The sequence below is a fragment of the Chrysemys picta genome, chromosome 5 (genome assembly GCF_011386835.1).
Source record: "Chrysemys picta bellii isolate R12L10 chromosome 5, ASM1138683v2, whole genome shotgun sequence".
NCBI classification, from domain to species: domain Eukaryota; kingdom Metazoa; phylum Chordata; order Testudines; family Emydidae; genus Chrysemys; species Chrysemys picta.
In genome coordinates this window covers 36,104,950-36,120,616 of record NC_088795.1, presented here as the reverse complement: position 1 = coordinate 36,120,616, position 15,667 = coordinate 36,104,950, and the positions used below count along the sequence as shown (strand labels likewise).

Sequence of the window (15,667 nt, the reverse complement as noted above, 5' to 3'; positions counted from 1 at the left end):
TATACCGACATAAGTGGTAGTGTAGACATAGCCTGTGGTTTTTTTCCCCAATGTAGTTGGAGGCTCTGTGGCAAAGCATGTTTTGTTGATCTGAATAAACAAGGCTGAACAGTCACCTAATACCTGCTTTTGAGCAATGGGCTATGCCCAAATAATGAATGAACATTCTGTATATATAACCTGTGCCCAATACGAATACCTACGTGTGCAGATATTTATTCAGATTTCATATAATTAAATGCAGATTTATTAGTTCTAAGAATAAAAGTTAACAGTACGGTAGAGGTGACAATTGTGAGTGGGGGCACAAGATAGCGGATGGGGGCACAATTTTTAACCCATTTCCTGCAAAAAAGATTATATAAACCCTGGCAGAAATCTGCAGGGAACGTGACTCTGCGTGACCCCCTCATGCATCACCTTACAGGTTACTTTGTGCAGTGATATTAGCAATACTGTCCTCAAAGCAAATGATCAGGCACATCCCAGAACTTCTCTCTAATGAGGGCCTTTTTCTGCCCTTGACCTCAATGACTTGCAAACAACTTCAAACTTTGCCCTTGACTTCAATGGGTGCAGGAGTGAGGTCCTAGAGCATCCTAAGCTGCTAAATTCCTTGACAGAATAGTTCTGGTCACTGCTTAATTTGTGTCAGGCTGAGTCCCGGCACCTTTATGCTTGGCAGTTCATAGCCCTTCCACCTCTGGGCTTTCTGCATCAGTTTTGAATGTAAAAATTAAGCACTGGTTCAGTAATGTGTTCTCTATGGACCCAGAAGATTACTGGCAAGGATCACAGAAAACCTATGTCAGGTCCCACTATGTTAATATGACAGTTCAAGGATAATTTACAGAAGATATCATTAATTTATATCTTTCATTCTGTAATGTCCAGTCTGAATCAAATAAACTTTGTCTTTGGTCCATTACTCAAAATTACTTTTCTGATCTAATGTGCGCCTGTTTTCATCCATATCCAGCATAAAACAAATCTTGAGTGTGTGGTACCCTTCAGAGTTCCTACTTTTAGGATATTTTGTATGAGTAGCACCTTAAGGCCCCAACTAAGATCAGGGCCCCACTGTGTGAGGCCCAATTCAAACATGTATTAAGAAAGAGTCCCTGTCCCTACACCTTAGTCTACATAGACAAGGCAGACAGAAGGAGTGTGGGAAAACAGAACCACAGAAGGTGAAGTGACTTGGACAAGGTCACACAGCTGGTCAGTGGCCATGCTGGTCACAGAAGTCAGATCATCTGACTTCCAGTCCAGTACCCTATCCACTAGGCTACACTGTCTAGCTTTCCAAAATTTTGCCATTCAGCATTTATTTGCAGTCCCACTTTTCACCTAAGGAAAGTCTGAAGCTACAGCGATCCAACAGCAAAGTTAATATGAGAAAAAAATGCACTCTAATAATCCAAGCAACTGTATTATTGCAGTAAATGCCAATGACACTATCTTAAAAGTATGAATGTACTGGGCCTAACTCTCCTCTCACTTACATCAATGTAAATCGGGAGTAATTTCACTGGAGGCAATGGAGTTTCACCAGTGTAAAACTGATGTGGAGTAGAGGAGAATCAGACCCAGTTGCTATTGTCTAAGGAATGGGTTTCTCTCTCTCTCTCTCTCTCTCTCTCTCTCACTCACACACACACACACACACACACACTTTAAAAGCCACAACCTGGTCAATAAAGATTCTTTAACCTCACATTAACTACACTTTCCTAGAAAAATCCTCCTACACCCAAGTGCTTATCAAATAATAAACAGATGAATGGTGGGAAGATAAAACAGGTTACCAGACTGATACTCACCTGATTTTATAGATACCAGTATCTTAATGATAGCACGTAATCTGATTCAGGAAGACGATCATTCCTTATTATTATCAAACATCAGAGTTCTTGTAAATTAGTTCGGTTTCAGGAAATAAGAGGCAGGCAAGAGACATGAAAAAACAGCACAGACAATAAAAGCACACATAAAAGTTGCACAACTGTGGGTTTTCCAACCACAGCAGCCTCAGGGTCAGTCTGTAACAAGATACTTCTTGAAAGAAGAACACACCCATACAAGACTGTTGCACTAAAAAGGCATTCTGGGATATGTATAACTGAGAGATGATTTCCCTTCACTTTGTTTGCAGTATATCCTTTTCAGGCGTCTCACATTAAAAGCAATAGCACTAAGATCTAAAATTCTCTCTGAAGTAAAGCTTTTAAAAAAAAATACGAACAAAAAATTGTACACAGCAAATAGTTATATCACAATAATCATTTTAAATGAGCACAAGCAGCATATCTAGCCAAATGTACCTAAAGCAATTAAGCACTTTTGTATACAAAAGGAAGTAATATATTGTATTGTTTAACCATCCATGGTATGGAATTTGTTTATTTATATTAATCTAAGTATATGTTTTATAATATTGTAGTACCTCTACCCCGATATAACGCTGTCCTTGGGAGCCAAAAAATCTTACTGTGTTATAGGTGAAACCGCGTTATATCAAACTTGCTTTGATCCACCGGAGTGCGCAGCCCCGCCCCCCCAGAGCGCTGCTTTACCGCGTTATATCCGAATTCATGTTATATCAGGCCGCGTTATATTGGGGTAGAGGTGTATTTATTCACATGGAGACAAATCCTGCAAAGTTTACTCAGGCATAATACCCATTGATTTCAACGGGAATATTACAAAAGTATAGATTACAAGATTTGGCACACAGATATCATACTGTCACATACATAGTATGGGAGATACAGGGCTGTCTAGTACTTAAGGCTGGGATTTAAAAGACCTGGAATTTATTCCCTACTCTGCCACTCACTCACTGTGTGATCTTTTGAAAGTAACTTACAGTAACCGAGGTACAAAGAAGTATCTGTAATTAATACCTACTCATTTTTGTAATGAGCTTGGAAACCATTGGATGAAAGATGCTATAACTGAACTTTTATTATGCAGTAAGTTTGCATCAGGACTCAAAATAAAATATTCTTTTCGACTGAATTTGGATTGCCAGCCAAGAAAGGATTTTTTTCTTCTCTAACAGTCAGTGAAATTTGCTCAGACTCAGAATTTGTTTCTTAAAACATAAGAAAAATTATTTTATTCTCTGTTGGCAAATAACTTAATTAAGCTGTAAATGTAAAACCAAAAAAACACAAACAAACAAACAAACCTAAATGTTTCCCTAACAAGCAGAATTGTTACAATATAAACACCCTGAAGGGTGGGGATCTTTCTGTATAGAAGAATTACAATACAAATATGTTTTCCTTGATGTAATCACTTTATGATGGAGCATTTCTCTGTGGCCAAGACATTGCAGAGGTGACACTGGAGTGTCACCAAAGAACAGTCCCGTACTGAATACTTTTGACTGTAGGGATTCAATACTGAGCATGTGGGCCCGTGACTAGGATACACTGTTAGGAGCTCAATTGAAGGTGACCTGAGCACAAGAAGACTGGGCTTAGTCTTTGGCTCATAGATTGAATTCTAAAGGACAGCAATACATTCTGGAACTTGTCCGGAGCCTCAATGAAGTGAAAGCACATTGGAGGAAACCTCATGTGAAGGTCTGAACATGGTGTGATTGCTGAAAGTTATACATTAAGGACACAAATATCTTTTGTAAGCTAAGAACTGAAAAGAATTTCTCTTTTCCGTGTTGGATCATATTAGGGTAACATTTACAAATTTTATTTATCACATTAATTCCTATGGTTCTGGTATAAATACATCTACTTTATGTTTTACACTATCAGCTGGGAGCATTGCTTGCATAGTCTAATTTTGTCTGTCTTCGAGACAAGCTATTAAAGAAAGAGGCACAACTAAAAAATTCAGTGCCCTAAGCAGACAACCAAAGTGGTTGTCAGTTACGGTAAAACAACAAATTGAATGTAGAAATCCTCCCAACCTCATGAATTATGGACAAATCCAGTCCTTGAGGGAGAAGTTGGAGACAATCCTACAAATACATATAAAGAAAACTGGATAAGACTCTATACATATCTCAGGTTCCAAGCCCAACTCTGGTGGTTACCAGGGTTCCAGCAGAACTGCTTGCTAGTATTATGAATGAAGAGACACTAAGCACCTGTAAATGAAAATGCTTTAGAAAAACTGCCATTTGAAATTAATTTCTGCACACTCACTTCCAGTCCCAAAGTGGTTGTTTCCCCCACCCACTGTAAAGTTTAGTACAATTTTGTTTGTCTGTTTTTGAATTATCCCAGGATTTTAAGATGTGATTTCTACATTTTTAAAGACTTGTTCAGTAATTCCTTTGTGATTGGAGATCTCAACATTAGTTTTGTTTTAAACTTGAAACGGATGTAGTCCAAAGTAGCTTGTGTGCTTTACTAAGTGTGATACTGATTGAAGACTAGGTACTACAAAATGAATGTGGGAAGATTGAAAACTGTACAGAGGGCCTAATTCTGCATTCATGTGCCATACACTCAGACATATGCACGTGTGTATTTACAGATGCTCTCTTTCTTTTAACTCCGACCCCCACAGGATCCTAAAGTCAGAACACTGTTTAATGCAACAGTAGACTGAGATTCTGAACCTACAGATGTCAAGGAATTCAGATATTTGTTACAATAACTGTTATTCAGTCATGCTGAATATAAGGTATTTAATATAAAATCAAAGCTATCACCACAATGAGTAATATGAAAGACTTCACTATGAAAGAGGGAATGCAATGATTGTTGTGGAAATATAATTTTGGTTTTTACTGACTTTTATAGGTGTGATGGGTTCCCCCTAGCATGCCACCTGGAACTGGGGTGCCACTGAGCTCTCTGACCCACCAGCTTGGGCTCCCTCTCATACAGTGCTGCTGTGACAAGCTGCAGACTCGCTCCCGGTCTTATACTTCCCACCAGCACTCACACAGGCAGGGACACACCCAGCTGCAGTTACCTGCAGGCTCTGACCAGCTACTGCACAAACCAACAGTAGAGAGGCCAAAATAACCAGTTTCCCAGCCTAAGTCCCCAGAGCTGTACCATTCCTTCCCTGGTTTAAACCCCAACCAGTATGAATTTATTATCCAGTTTGCCTCCCCCTCAAGGCAACAGCCCCTCTGAGCTAGGATTCCCGAGCACTTCACTGCAAACTTACTGGTTTAGGTTAAAACATAAAATAAATTTATTAACTACAAAATATAGATGTTAAGTGATTATAAGTGGTAGCAAACAAATCAAATCAGATTACTTAGTAAGTAAACAAAAACGCAAACTAAGCTGATCATACTAGATAAACTGCTAATTCATATCCAATCTCTCACCCTGAGAGACGGTACAAGCAGACTGCAGATTCTTGAGGGACAAGCTACACTTGCTTAACAGCTTGGAATCCCCAGGTCGTTCATACACAGGCTAGAAATCCCCCAGTTCAGTCTTTGTTCCTTAGGTGTTTCCAGGAATCTTCTTGTATGGGGAGTGAAGAACAACAGATGATGTCATTCTCTGCCTTAGATAGCTTTAGCATACGGAGGGAAAAGGATTCCCTCCATATGCTAAACTCAGCTTATGGAAAAACACCGACATCCCAAGATGGATCATGTGGCCTGGTTACAGGCCTTTGCATACCTTGCTGAGTCATAGCAGCCATTACTTACAGGCTGTCTGGAGTGTTCACAGGAAGGCTCACCAGCTGATGGATAAGCTTCTCCTGAGGCCTACTGTTTCCCCTAATGGCTTATTACCCTGAACAGGCCCTTCCCCACCCACTATCTAGACTGAAAGCATCTTGCCTAATGGGCATCACCCAGGTATAACTACATTTGAAATACAGATACATAGCCAATATTCATAACTTCAGATGCAAAAATAATACAAGCATACAAATAGGATAATCATATTCAGCAGACCATAACTTTCCCAATGACATCTTACATTACCCATCTTGCCTAAAATGCATCATTATACTATAATCATATCATAGTAAGATATGATAGAAGATAGAAGAATATGGGGTGCGGTGTCACAATGGGTTTATGATCTTAACCATAAAGTTTCATTAACAAAGATTCCTCCTCCTCCGTGAACAGTCCTATGAAGCAGTGTCCTGTCTCACATTGCATTGCTAAATGTACAGGTCTTTGGTTAATTTAGTTGGGTAGTTCATTTGATGTCACCTGCCCAGTTTTCAATTTACTTCCTATTTTAAAACGTAAATGGATAGCTTATTAACATTGGCATTCAGGGCCGCCTCCAGGCACCAGTTTCTCAAGCAGGTGCTTGGGGCGGCCGCTCCGGAGAGGGGCGGCACATCCAGGTATTCGGCGGCAATTCGGCGGACGGTCCCTCACTCCCGCTCGGAGCGAAGGACCTCCCGCCGAATTGCCGCCGCAGATCACGATTGCGATCGCTGCTTTTTTGTTTGTTTGTTTTGTTTTGGCTGCTTGGGGCGGCCAAAACCCTGGAGCCGGCCCTGCTGGCATTTATTCTGCCTACCACATTATAAGCAGATATTTTGTTTGTTTCTAAATAAAGCCTAGTGGGGAAGGGTGGTTAATAACCTGGGAAAAATACACTTGAGAACTAGTGAAGTGTCTTTCAGCAGCTTACATGCAGAATGGTGTTCAAAAGCAATTAACTGACCATTTGACTCAGCCTGTCTTGCTGCCTAGAGATATAACTTTAAAACTTTTTGTATCTGAACATGTTTCTTTAGAATGGACTACTGAGAGTTGTTTAAACAAAACTCCCATTAATCACAACTGACTTCGGTGAGGGCTGTGTGACAGTAAAGTGAGCAAGATTTTGCTCAAAATAAATCATCAGTGACAGAGAAATCTGATCATGATAGTGTTAAGAGAACTTTTTTTTTACACCGATAGAATGCAAACAACTTGTATGATACACATAAATAAACTCTGTCCCTCATAGATCCTGTACAAGAACCCAGATAGAAACAAACTGCTGAATAGAGCTCAGAATTTCTTGCAGATTATTGTTCTAGTTCCCTTCAATTGATCCTCAACACTTCCTTCTTTGACTTTAATTAATAAATGTCAGGTATGTTGACACCTCCTACAAGATGGATCAATTTTAATTAATATGGCCATTGCCAATGTGGTAATGTAGTCTCAGGCACTATACCTACCCTGACTCCTCCCTAACAGTTTCTGGGAGCTTTTCACTCATTTTCGTTTTTAATTAAAATGTTTCTCAGCTCCGTTGCTGTGTGAAAGGCCGCAACACCAGCAAAGGAAACTGACCGACTGTACGAGCGGACAAAGCAAACGGTAGAGTCACACACAAATGCTAAATGCGCAAAGAAAACACAGTGATACAATAATAGGGAAATACATTTGTGTAATCCCTTTCTGATCTGGTCATCAGCAGGCGTTATTCACAAGGATCAGAGGTTCAGCCCGTAGCCTGTTTTTAAACTTGCTGGAGTCCCTTTAATTACCCGAATTGCTGACCATTGTGCTGGGCACTTACATTATGCTCGCCGAAGAGAAGCCCCCGGTGCAGGGAGTTTGTTTTGGTGGCCGCCCTAGGTGAAGCAGGAAGCCCTAGTGCTGCGAACTACAAGTCCCATGGTGCAGCTGCTCCACCTCCTCCACCCGCGAGAGGCAATGGGCGGGGAGTGCGGGGAAAATCCTGTCCCGTGGCAGCTCCGCACAGACAGACTCGAGCGCTAACGCCGAGCCTGGAGAGGAACAGGCTCCGGGCGCGGGAGAGGCTCATTTAGCTCCCCCGACACCCCGCTGGGATCTCCCTCGCTGCGCTCTGGGTCCCCCGGCAGAGGTGAGCGCACGGAGCTGACGGGTGTCCATGGCCGCTGGCTCTTTCCCGGGGGCAGTTTAAAGAGGATGGATGGGAGCGGTGGGGATGGGGGGGGGGGGGGGGGGGGGGGGGGCAGACAGCAGCAGAGGCTGCGCCACAAGCGGAATGTGTGTGTCTGTATCTCGGGGCGGGGGGAATCAGTGGGGACGGGCTGATTTGGGGATGCAAAGGGCGACGCGCAATTACTTGCGCCCGTGGAAGGCAGCGGGAGTTTCGCTCCTTGGAGCGGGCTTGCGCGGGGGGCAGCTGGTAACACGGCATGGCAGGGGACTTCCCACTGGCCCGCACATGGCGTGGCGTAGCGCAGCTGTGCGCCTTCAAGACCCCGCGGGTCTGCCCAAGCCAGACGCGCAAGCGGCAAAGCCAGGCTGTGGCGTGTTTACATTTGGATGCGCTGTGAGCGGCAGCTTGTGGGTGGACTTAATCGGCGTCTTGGGAGTTTCCCAGCTGCAAGGAGAAAAATTTCCCACTGGCAGGTGGCAGCCAAGGGGCCGGGCCGAGAGCACCTTTTCACTGCCATTGCCGCTGAGGGGCACTTTCTTGTTTACAGACAGAGATTGGCGTGGGAGTGGGCATTCGCCTGCTGCCCTCATCCAGTTAGTATAGCTTCCTTTTTGCTTGGTCGAAGGGATGCCTCCTCCCGCCAAAGATCCGTGTCATCAACAGATCTGCGGTGGGATGGAGCTTGGAGGGGCACCTCTGCTGCGATTTTAGGGCGTGTGCCTGCTGCTGTTGTCCGCAGTGGAAGTTTTGCTGTTGTCTTCAATAGGAGCAGGACCTTGGATGTCTGTAATCAAGCCCTTAATTGTCAGGACCTTGGATGTCTGTACTAGATCTTGCTGCACTGTCAACTCTCAGTAAATTTACTCTTATAAAAAAACCTACAAAGGAATAAACATAGCAAGAGATGTTGGGGAAAATGTTTTCTTTACTCTAGTCAATTCCCAGGCATTATGGGAAATTCTGCTCTTGGACCTGGTGACAGGTGTTCGACTCACCACTGCGGCACCCCCTGCTGGCCATCCTGGGAATTAGCTCCGGTTGCCCATGCGCCCTCCTCAGGTGGTGTCCCACCCATCCTCACTCCTGTCTCTGCATCCAGGAACTGTGTCGCTCCCTCAGCCCTGTCATCCTCTTCTGGACACACCCCTCCAGCTGTGCCCCACTAGGTTCTTTCCCCCCTTCCAGGGGGCCAACAGTCCTCAGTCCAACCGCTTGCCTCACTGGCAAACTGCACTCCAGGTTTTAGCTGCTCCTCTCAGTAGCAAACTTCAGTCCATACAGTGGCTATGCCCCTCAGTGGCAAATGGAGGCAAAAGGGGGGGCGGGGGGAGAGAAAAGATCCAGGCTAGCCTGGACAAACATTTTATTATGGCCTCTATTAGGAATTTATATCTTGTAAGGGGAGGTGGGGGGAATAGACCTGATGGTGTAATCAGTTTGTTCCCTTTCTAAGTTTTGTGAGATTTAATGGAGTCAGAATTGATTTCAAAACAGTTGCATCATTAGTATTTTCACCTCTTGATGCTTGTTTTATTTGTCAATAGAAAAAGTTTGAATATCAGAAAGAAATTTGGTCTTAGAAATTTTCTTTTGTGGGGTGGGTGTATGGGCAGCCTAACCCTTCAGCAAAAGATCCACACATTCCCATGCCTGGTGATGTTAACAGTCAGTGCCCCAAGGAAGTTGTGTGGATTTTTTGCTGATGGATTTGTGCGGAATGTAAGGGGAAGTGAGACAAGTATGCACATTCCAAATGTGATAATGACACCAAGGGTTTAACGCTGTAGTCCTATGAATGTAAAACTCTTGCTAAAGGCTGGGGGCTTTTTGCTTCCATCAGTTTTATAATTTTACCCAAAATCAACGATATTGTTTTCAAGATGGGCTGGGGAAAAGCAGAATTATTTACAGGAGTTATAAACAGCCTAGAAATCAGAATCTACTTGAAATTAATTTGTTTCTTAATATTTAGGTTTTGCTTACAATGGCCAGGAAAGCCATACCAGCACCACTCTCGCAAGTAATGCTTAAGTAGAGTTCACTAATGTGATTTCCCTGGGCAGATTTATCCAGCACTGAAACGGGAGATGTTCTGTGCCTGAGCTGTTGCTTTGTAAGAAAAAGCATTGTACCTTGTTTTGAATATCAATTAAATAAGGAAAATAATTCCAGAGGTCTTGAGATATTTATATGGTATCTCTAAATACTGGCATCACAGAAAGGTGTCCTAGTACCAGTAATCCATTCTTTGTGTGTTTATAGATAAAAGTTGTGCAATCTTATGCTTGGAAAGGCAATCGTATGTCAGAGTCCATATTGCAATGATGCTTCACGTAGCAATAAAATACAATAGACTGAACTGTAAACTGCTTTTAGTAATGACTCCGATACAATGAAGAACACTGATTATGCACCTCATAGTGAAATGTACGTATCAGTTAAGTGAGGAACTTATTTGGATGTAGAAGGAAATACCATAGCTTGTGGTACTTTTTGCCACAAAATACGTGGCCAAGAGTTAAATATATTTATGTAGACAAAAACATCCAGAATTACAGTAGCACATATTAAAAACAAGAACAAGGAGTTTTGAAAGGGATATACCCCACCCCATATTCCAGGCATGAGCCAACTGCTAATTAATAGGGTTTAGGAAGAAACTTTCCCTCTGGACAGACTTCCATAACTGCAGTTTTTCTTGCATCTTCCTCTAATGCAACTAGTGTTGGCCACTGTTAGAGATACTGGGCTAGATGAACCACAGGTCTGATGCAGTATGGCAAATCCTGAACCCCATTTTTGTTGGAGAAAGCAGGGGAATTTTCATGCCCACTTTAAATTCATTTTCGATATTTGTAATGTATTACATATAGCAGCTACTCCTTAATGAGATTTCAAAAGGTAAAGTTTGTGTCAGTGGGTAATTCTGAAAAAGCTAATGTTCTTCTGAGCTCCTACTTGACTGTTCTACCATGGATAAATACTGAAGTAATCATTAGGCCAGAGAGAGGGAGAATGACTCTATAGTCCAGAGGTTAGGGAAATCCAACTGGGAAGTGCAAGACCAAGGGGCCTGTCCACTTACTTTCATTATTTAGCTGGAGTGCCACTGCTTCAAAACAGGAGACCGAGGAAACCCTACAGCAGAATGTCCCACAGCATAGTGATTAGAGAGATCTGAGACCTCTGTTCAAATCCTCTCCCCACCTTCTGGCAGGAAAGGGGGAATTGATCCTGAGTTTCCCACATCCCAGGCAAACTGTACTTGTAAAGGGTACTTGTCACATTTCATATTGTCAAAGGAATATAATAAATAGTGATATATAATATTCAGTCATTAACAAATACTATAATAGTTCCAATGTGGGTCTTTGAGGTCTACAAAACAAGTGTTTAGGCTTCCAATGATGTATCACCAAAATGTTTCTTCAAAGGTGAACTCATTTAGTAAGACACTTATAATAGGGGCAGAACTAGTTAATATATTTGCATAGTTTCATGCAAAGATCTCAAAACATGTAAAAATATTAAGGCAGTTTCATAACAGCCTGTACTTGTGGTTGTATGCTGTGTTGTTGTAGTCATATCAGTCCCAGGATGTTAGAGAGACAAGGTGGGTGAGGTAATATCTTTTATCGGACCAACTTCTGTTCGTGAGAGAGAGAAACTTTTGCTCTTACACAGAACTTGGTCCGATAAAAGATATTACCTCACTCACCTTGTCTCTGTACTTATCCTCATTTTACAGAAGGGAAACCAAAGCACAGAGAGGCTTTTGACCTGTCCAGATCCACATAAGTCAATGGCAAAACTGGGAATGGAACTATTGTGATCGAGCTGGAGTTCTTCACTCCCAATCCTGTGCCCAAGCTGCTAGACTATGTTTACTACCCAGGGATCTCTATAAAATAAGTACATTTTAATTAATCAATAGTATGTAAAGTTCTTTAAATGATGCCAGTTCCAAGTGGATTTTTTTGGCATTGCAATAATTTCATGTTTCATTCTTTCTTGTAGTTCTGAGAAGGATCATCATCATGAGTTCCATGGAAGAAGTGGAAACTGAAGAGACAGTAACTTGTCTCCATATAACTTTGTACCATCCTTGCCAAGAAGAAAAGCAGGTGTTTCGCAGCTTAAAATTCCACAAGCGAGAGCGGCGCAGGGTAGATGAAGTGGCAAAGTTTGGCCGAGATTCTAACATCTGCCATTATAATTTAATGGATACCCGTGTTTCCCGGGTTCAGTTTACCCTGCAGTTTTTCAGGCAACTCAACAGCTCAGAACTTGGTTTTGAGATAAAGAACATGAGCAAAAAAACCAAACTAATTGTGGACAATGTGGAACTGGACTACCTAAACAAAATTGACCTGCCATGGAAATGCATCATTCGCTTTGGAGACTACCAACTCTTAATGCAAAGACAAGATGGGGAATCAGTGGATTATTTTGAGACTTGCTTTGAGTTGGCCCAAGCTTCACTTTTGCAAGAGAGACACCTGCCTTTACTGCAGCCCATACCTGAGTGTGGCATTTCTCCTTCTTTGGTCTATTCCCAAGGAGTAAGACCAATAGAGGTGGATGAAAATGATTTGTGATAGAAGGGAGAAGGTTGCTTTCAACAGTGTCCAATACCTAATTCAGTATGACTTCAGAGGATCAAATCTTATCTCCTCAGTGCACTGCATTTGTTTTGCTTTCCATAGTTGCCACTGTTGTGTTATGTATTCTTCCTCTGTTGCACACACTGTTTAAACATATCAGAACGTACTTGTTTACAAATGTCATTAGACCTGCATCATCTTTATTTAATGTCCATCCTGTCTCCTCCCCTCCACTGTCTTATCACCTTCTGTGTTTGTCTGTGGTAAATCCCAATCAGAGTTAGTGGATCTTTGCCTGGGCCTAAAGGCTAATGGTAGCAGATCCAACTGTAGGACTGGGGCCATAGAGCATAAGCTTTTTCAGACAGGGTATACCTGCCCTATAGTACTGCTATTTGGCCAGGTGTCCTGTAGATGCTCCCTGCCTCACTTTCCTAGGGTTACCATATTTCTACAAGCAAAAAAGAGGACACTGGGAGGGGGGGGGGGAAGGAGCCCTGCCCTAGCCCTACCACACCCCCATCCACTCCCTCCCACTTCCCACCCCCTGATTGCCCCCCTCAGAACCTCCATCCCCCCCACTCCTTGTCCCCTGACTGGCCCCTCCTGAGAATGCCCTACAACCCTATCTGTCCCCTGACTGCCCAGACCCTTATCCACACTCCCACCCCATATTCACACCCCTGCCCCCAGACGGGACTCCCATGCCCTATTCAACTGCTCCCCGCCCCCCGACAGCCCCGCCAGAACCCCAGACCCATCTAATCCCCCCCCCGCTCCCTGTCCCTGACTGTCCCAACCCCTCTCCACACCCCTGCCCCCCTGACAACCCCCCCCAAACTCCCGACCCATCCAACCCCCCCCTCCCTGTCCCCTGACCAGGGCCAGCTTTAAAGAGCCCAGGAATCGGGCTGCGCTCCGGCGGGGTTGCGGGGTTTGGGCCGAGCCGGAGGTGCTCGGCCGGGGCTGCTGGGGCCCGAGCCGGGGCTGCTGGGGCCCGAGCCGGGCCGGGCCGGGGGTGTTGAGGCCCGAGCTGGGCCGGAACCACTGGGGCAGCCGGGTGCCGCTCGGCCAGGGCCGCGCCCCCCCGGCCCCAGCTTACCTGCTGCTGCCTCCTGTCTGCCCCTGCTTCTTTTCACACTTCCCGCGAAGATCTGATTCACGGGAAGCAGGGGAGGGGGAGGAGCAGGGGGCGGAGTGTTCAGGGGAGGGGAGGAGGGGGAAGACAGCTGCGGGGCCGGACGGCGTGGTAAGGCTGCAGGGGATGGGGGGAGCCGGGAAGGGGCTTTGGCTGCCCAGCGGCGCTTGGCTGCTGCTTTTCTATCTATAAATAGCCGACCGGGGGGAAATCCTGGACATTTTTAGATTTTTAAAAATCCCCCCCAGATGGCTATTTATAGACCAAAAAGCCAGACATGTCCAGGGAAATCCAGACATATGGTAGCCCTAACTTTCCCCAAGTGGGCTATCCGTAAGTTAAATGAGACTTTATTTAGGGAATAGCATCCCTCTAAGGGGTCTAGTTTATTAACCAGAGCCTCAATGAAAATGCATCCAAACCTTCACTCCAGTGTCTTAGCTGGGAGACAATCAATCTTAATTTATCCATCCCACATGAGTCCACCAGTCCACTCCAGCAGCTCTCTCGGTTCAGGCTTCTTGCCACTATCTGGGAAGAATTCTTTCCCCAGAATCAGATCTATCAGCTGTAGCTCTTCTCTGTAGCAGCATGTAGTTTCTGACAGCCTGGCCATTCTGTGTCTGAGTGTGCAACTTCTTGGCTCTGGTAAGCTCTCCTCAGAGGGCTTCCTGTCTCCAGGAACCCCCTCCTGAACTTGTTGCTCTGGTGAACTTCCTGTCTACCAGAGCAACAACTACCACCTCAGCTGAGGACTGGTAACCCTTTGTCAGGCTCATTAGCTAATCAGTTGTCAACTAGGCGCATAGGGATTTCTTTACCTCCAGGTGGATTTGAGTTGGCTTGTTCTCCCTTTCAGGAGCTTGTCACAGAGCTCTGACTCTCCTGAAAGGGCTAGCCCCAGTAACAAAAGGTCTCTCATATATTTCTGTTTAATTATCCCTGTAAAACACAGTGCAAAATCCTGGCTTTGTAAATAAACCACAAATGGCCAGGATTAATACACAAATTTGTTATGTTGCATTCTTAACTTTGATACTGAAGTGCAATCTGTATTCAGACTGAGATCCATTTTCAACCCTAACTTTGATGATAGGGTTGAAAATGAAACTCAAACTTTTTTTTATTCATATTTTGTGAAAATGGAGCTATTTAGTTGGTATATTTAGCCTCACAAACATAATTTTTCTTCTAATCCTAAAGTGAGCAGAATGTGCTATAATAAAAATGCTATTATATCTTCAAAGATGAGTGTAAATAAAATAATGTGAATGTCCAGTTGAGGTTTTATTAAAAATGTTTGCATGCCTTATATTTTGTCCTCTTGTGTGGTTATAGCTTGTAAGCACAACTATATGAGGGAAAATTATTCTGAGATCTCAAGCTTTACTGGCAATTGTTCAGCATCTAAAAAGAACTGTTTCACAGTTGGTGATGAGCATTGCTCCAAGGTCATGCTTGCAGAGAACTAGAAGAGTGCCTGCAATAATGCCATCTGGAGACCTACAACATTTGCCACATGGATATGCATTGTTTACCCTCATTTTTAAATTTTAATTCACCTAGAGTGTGTAATCCCCTGCCCAACAGCTGCTTATCCCACAAACTTCAGGGCTCTGGCTCTACTTAATTCAATTCTGGCCCTGAGGGCTGCCTCAAGTTGCTTTCCTGCTGTAACAAACTCTAGATCTCCTCCCTCTGTGCCTGGGGATCCTCTGGAGGGCGTACAGAAACTCCCTGCATTGGGTGGCTTTCATGCCTAGCCTGCTCCCCGTCTATACCAGCTTAGCTGGCACAAAGAGACTGCAGGGTAATGTTGAATAGGGCCCAGAAACTTGAGCACTGAATAATATGAGCAGTGGGTTTATCTACACTGACTGCATGCTCTCACTTCAGATGGAACTTTCAGGTAAAAGAATGTTTGGGGAAGCAGCAAAGGAAATGCTTAAACAATTATAAATTTGCACTATCGATCATTGTGGCAAAGAGTTTCTAGCTGTGATTTCTAAGCAGCTACATGTTGATTTCAAACCTGCTCTTCTGCCTACACAACGGGACCACCGAGCATGCAATGTCTATGCTAGAAA

General features: G+C 43.8%; 2 protein-coding genes across 5 annotated transcripts in view; one reads left to right on the top strand and one right to left on the bottom strand.

The window, feature by feature from the left end:
• The window catches only part of ALPK1 (alpha kinase 1), an 86,341-nt gene that overhangs the window by 67,165 nt on the left and 3,509 nt on the right, over positions 1-15,667 (bottom strand). Inside the window, exon 1 of one of the 3 annotated variants that reach the window (XM_008170144.4) lies at positions 7,488-7,619. The exons of 1 other annotated variant lie outside the window; for it this stretch is intronic. The gene's annotated coding sequence lies outside the window, so the exon portion shown is untranslated. Of the gene's footprint in view, positions 1-1,823; positions 1,960-7,487; positions 7,620-15,667 lie in introns of those variants that run through there. One more of the 3 variants, XM_042859905.2, reaches the window with a different exon arrangement.
• TIFA (TRAF interacting protein with forkhead associated domain) lies at positions 7,654-14,173 on the top strand. Of its 2 annotated transcripts, none has more exons than XM_005287936.5 (2): positions 7,654-7,796; positions 11,856-14,173. In XM_005287936.5, exon 2 carries the CDS (start codon positions 11,876-11,878, stop codon positions 12,434-12,436), a length of 561 nt encoding a protein of 186 aa, XP_005287993.1. In that variant the 5' UTR covers positions 7,654-7,796; positions 11,856-11,875; the 3' UTR covers positions 12,437-14,173. The 2 variants fall into 2 exon arrangements, with proteins under 2 accessions (XP_005287993.1, XP_065452301.1); XM_065596229.1 differs by lacking the exon at positions 7,654-7,796 and adding an exon at positions 8,305-8,431.

Bases quoted from the DNA above. Each gene is read 5' to 3' on its own strand.
- TIFA (XM_005287936.5), top strand. From the start codon at position 11,876: ATGAGTTCCATGGAAGAAGTGGAAACTGAAGAGACAGTAACTTGTCTC.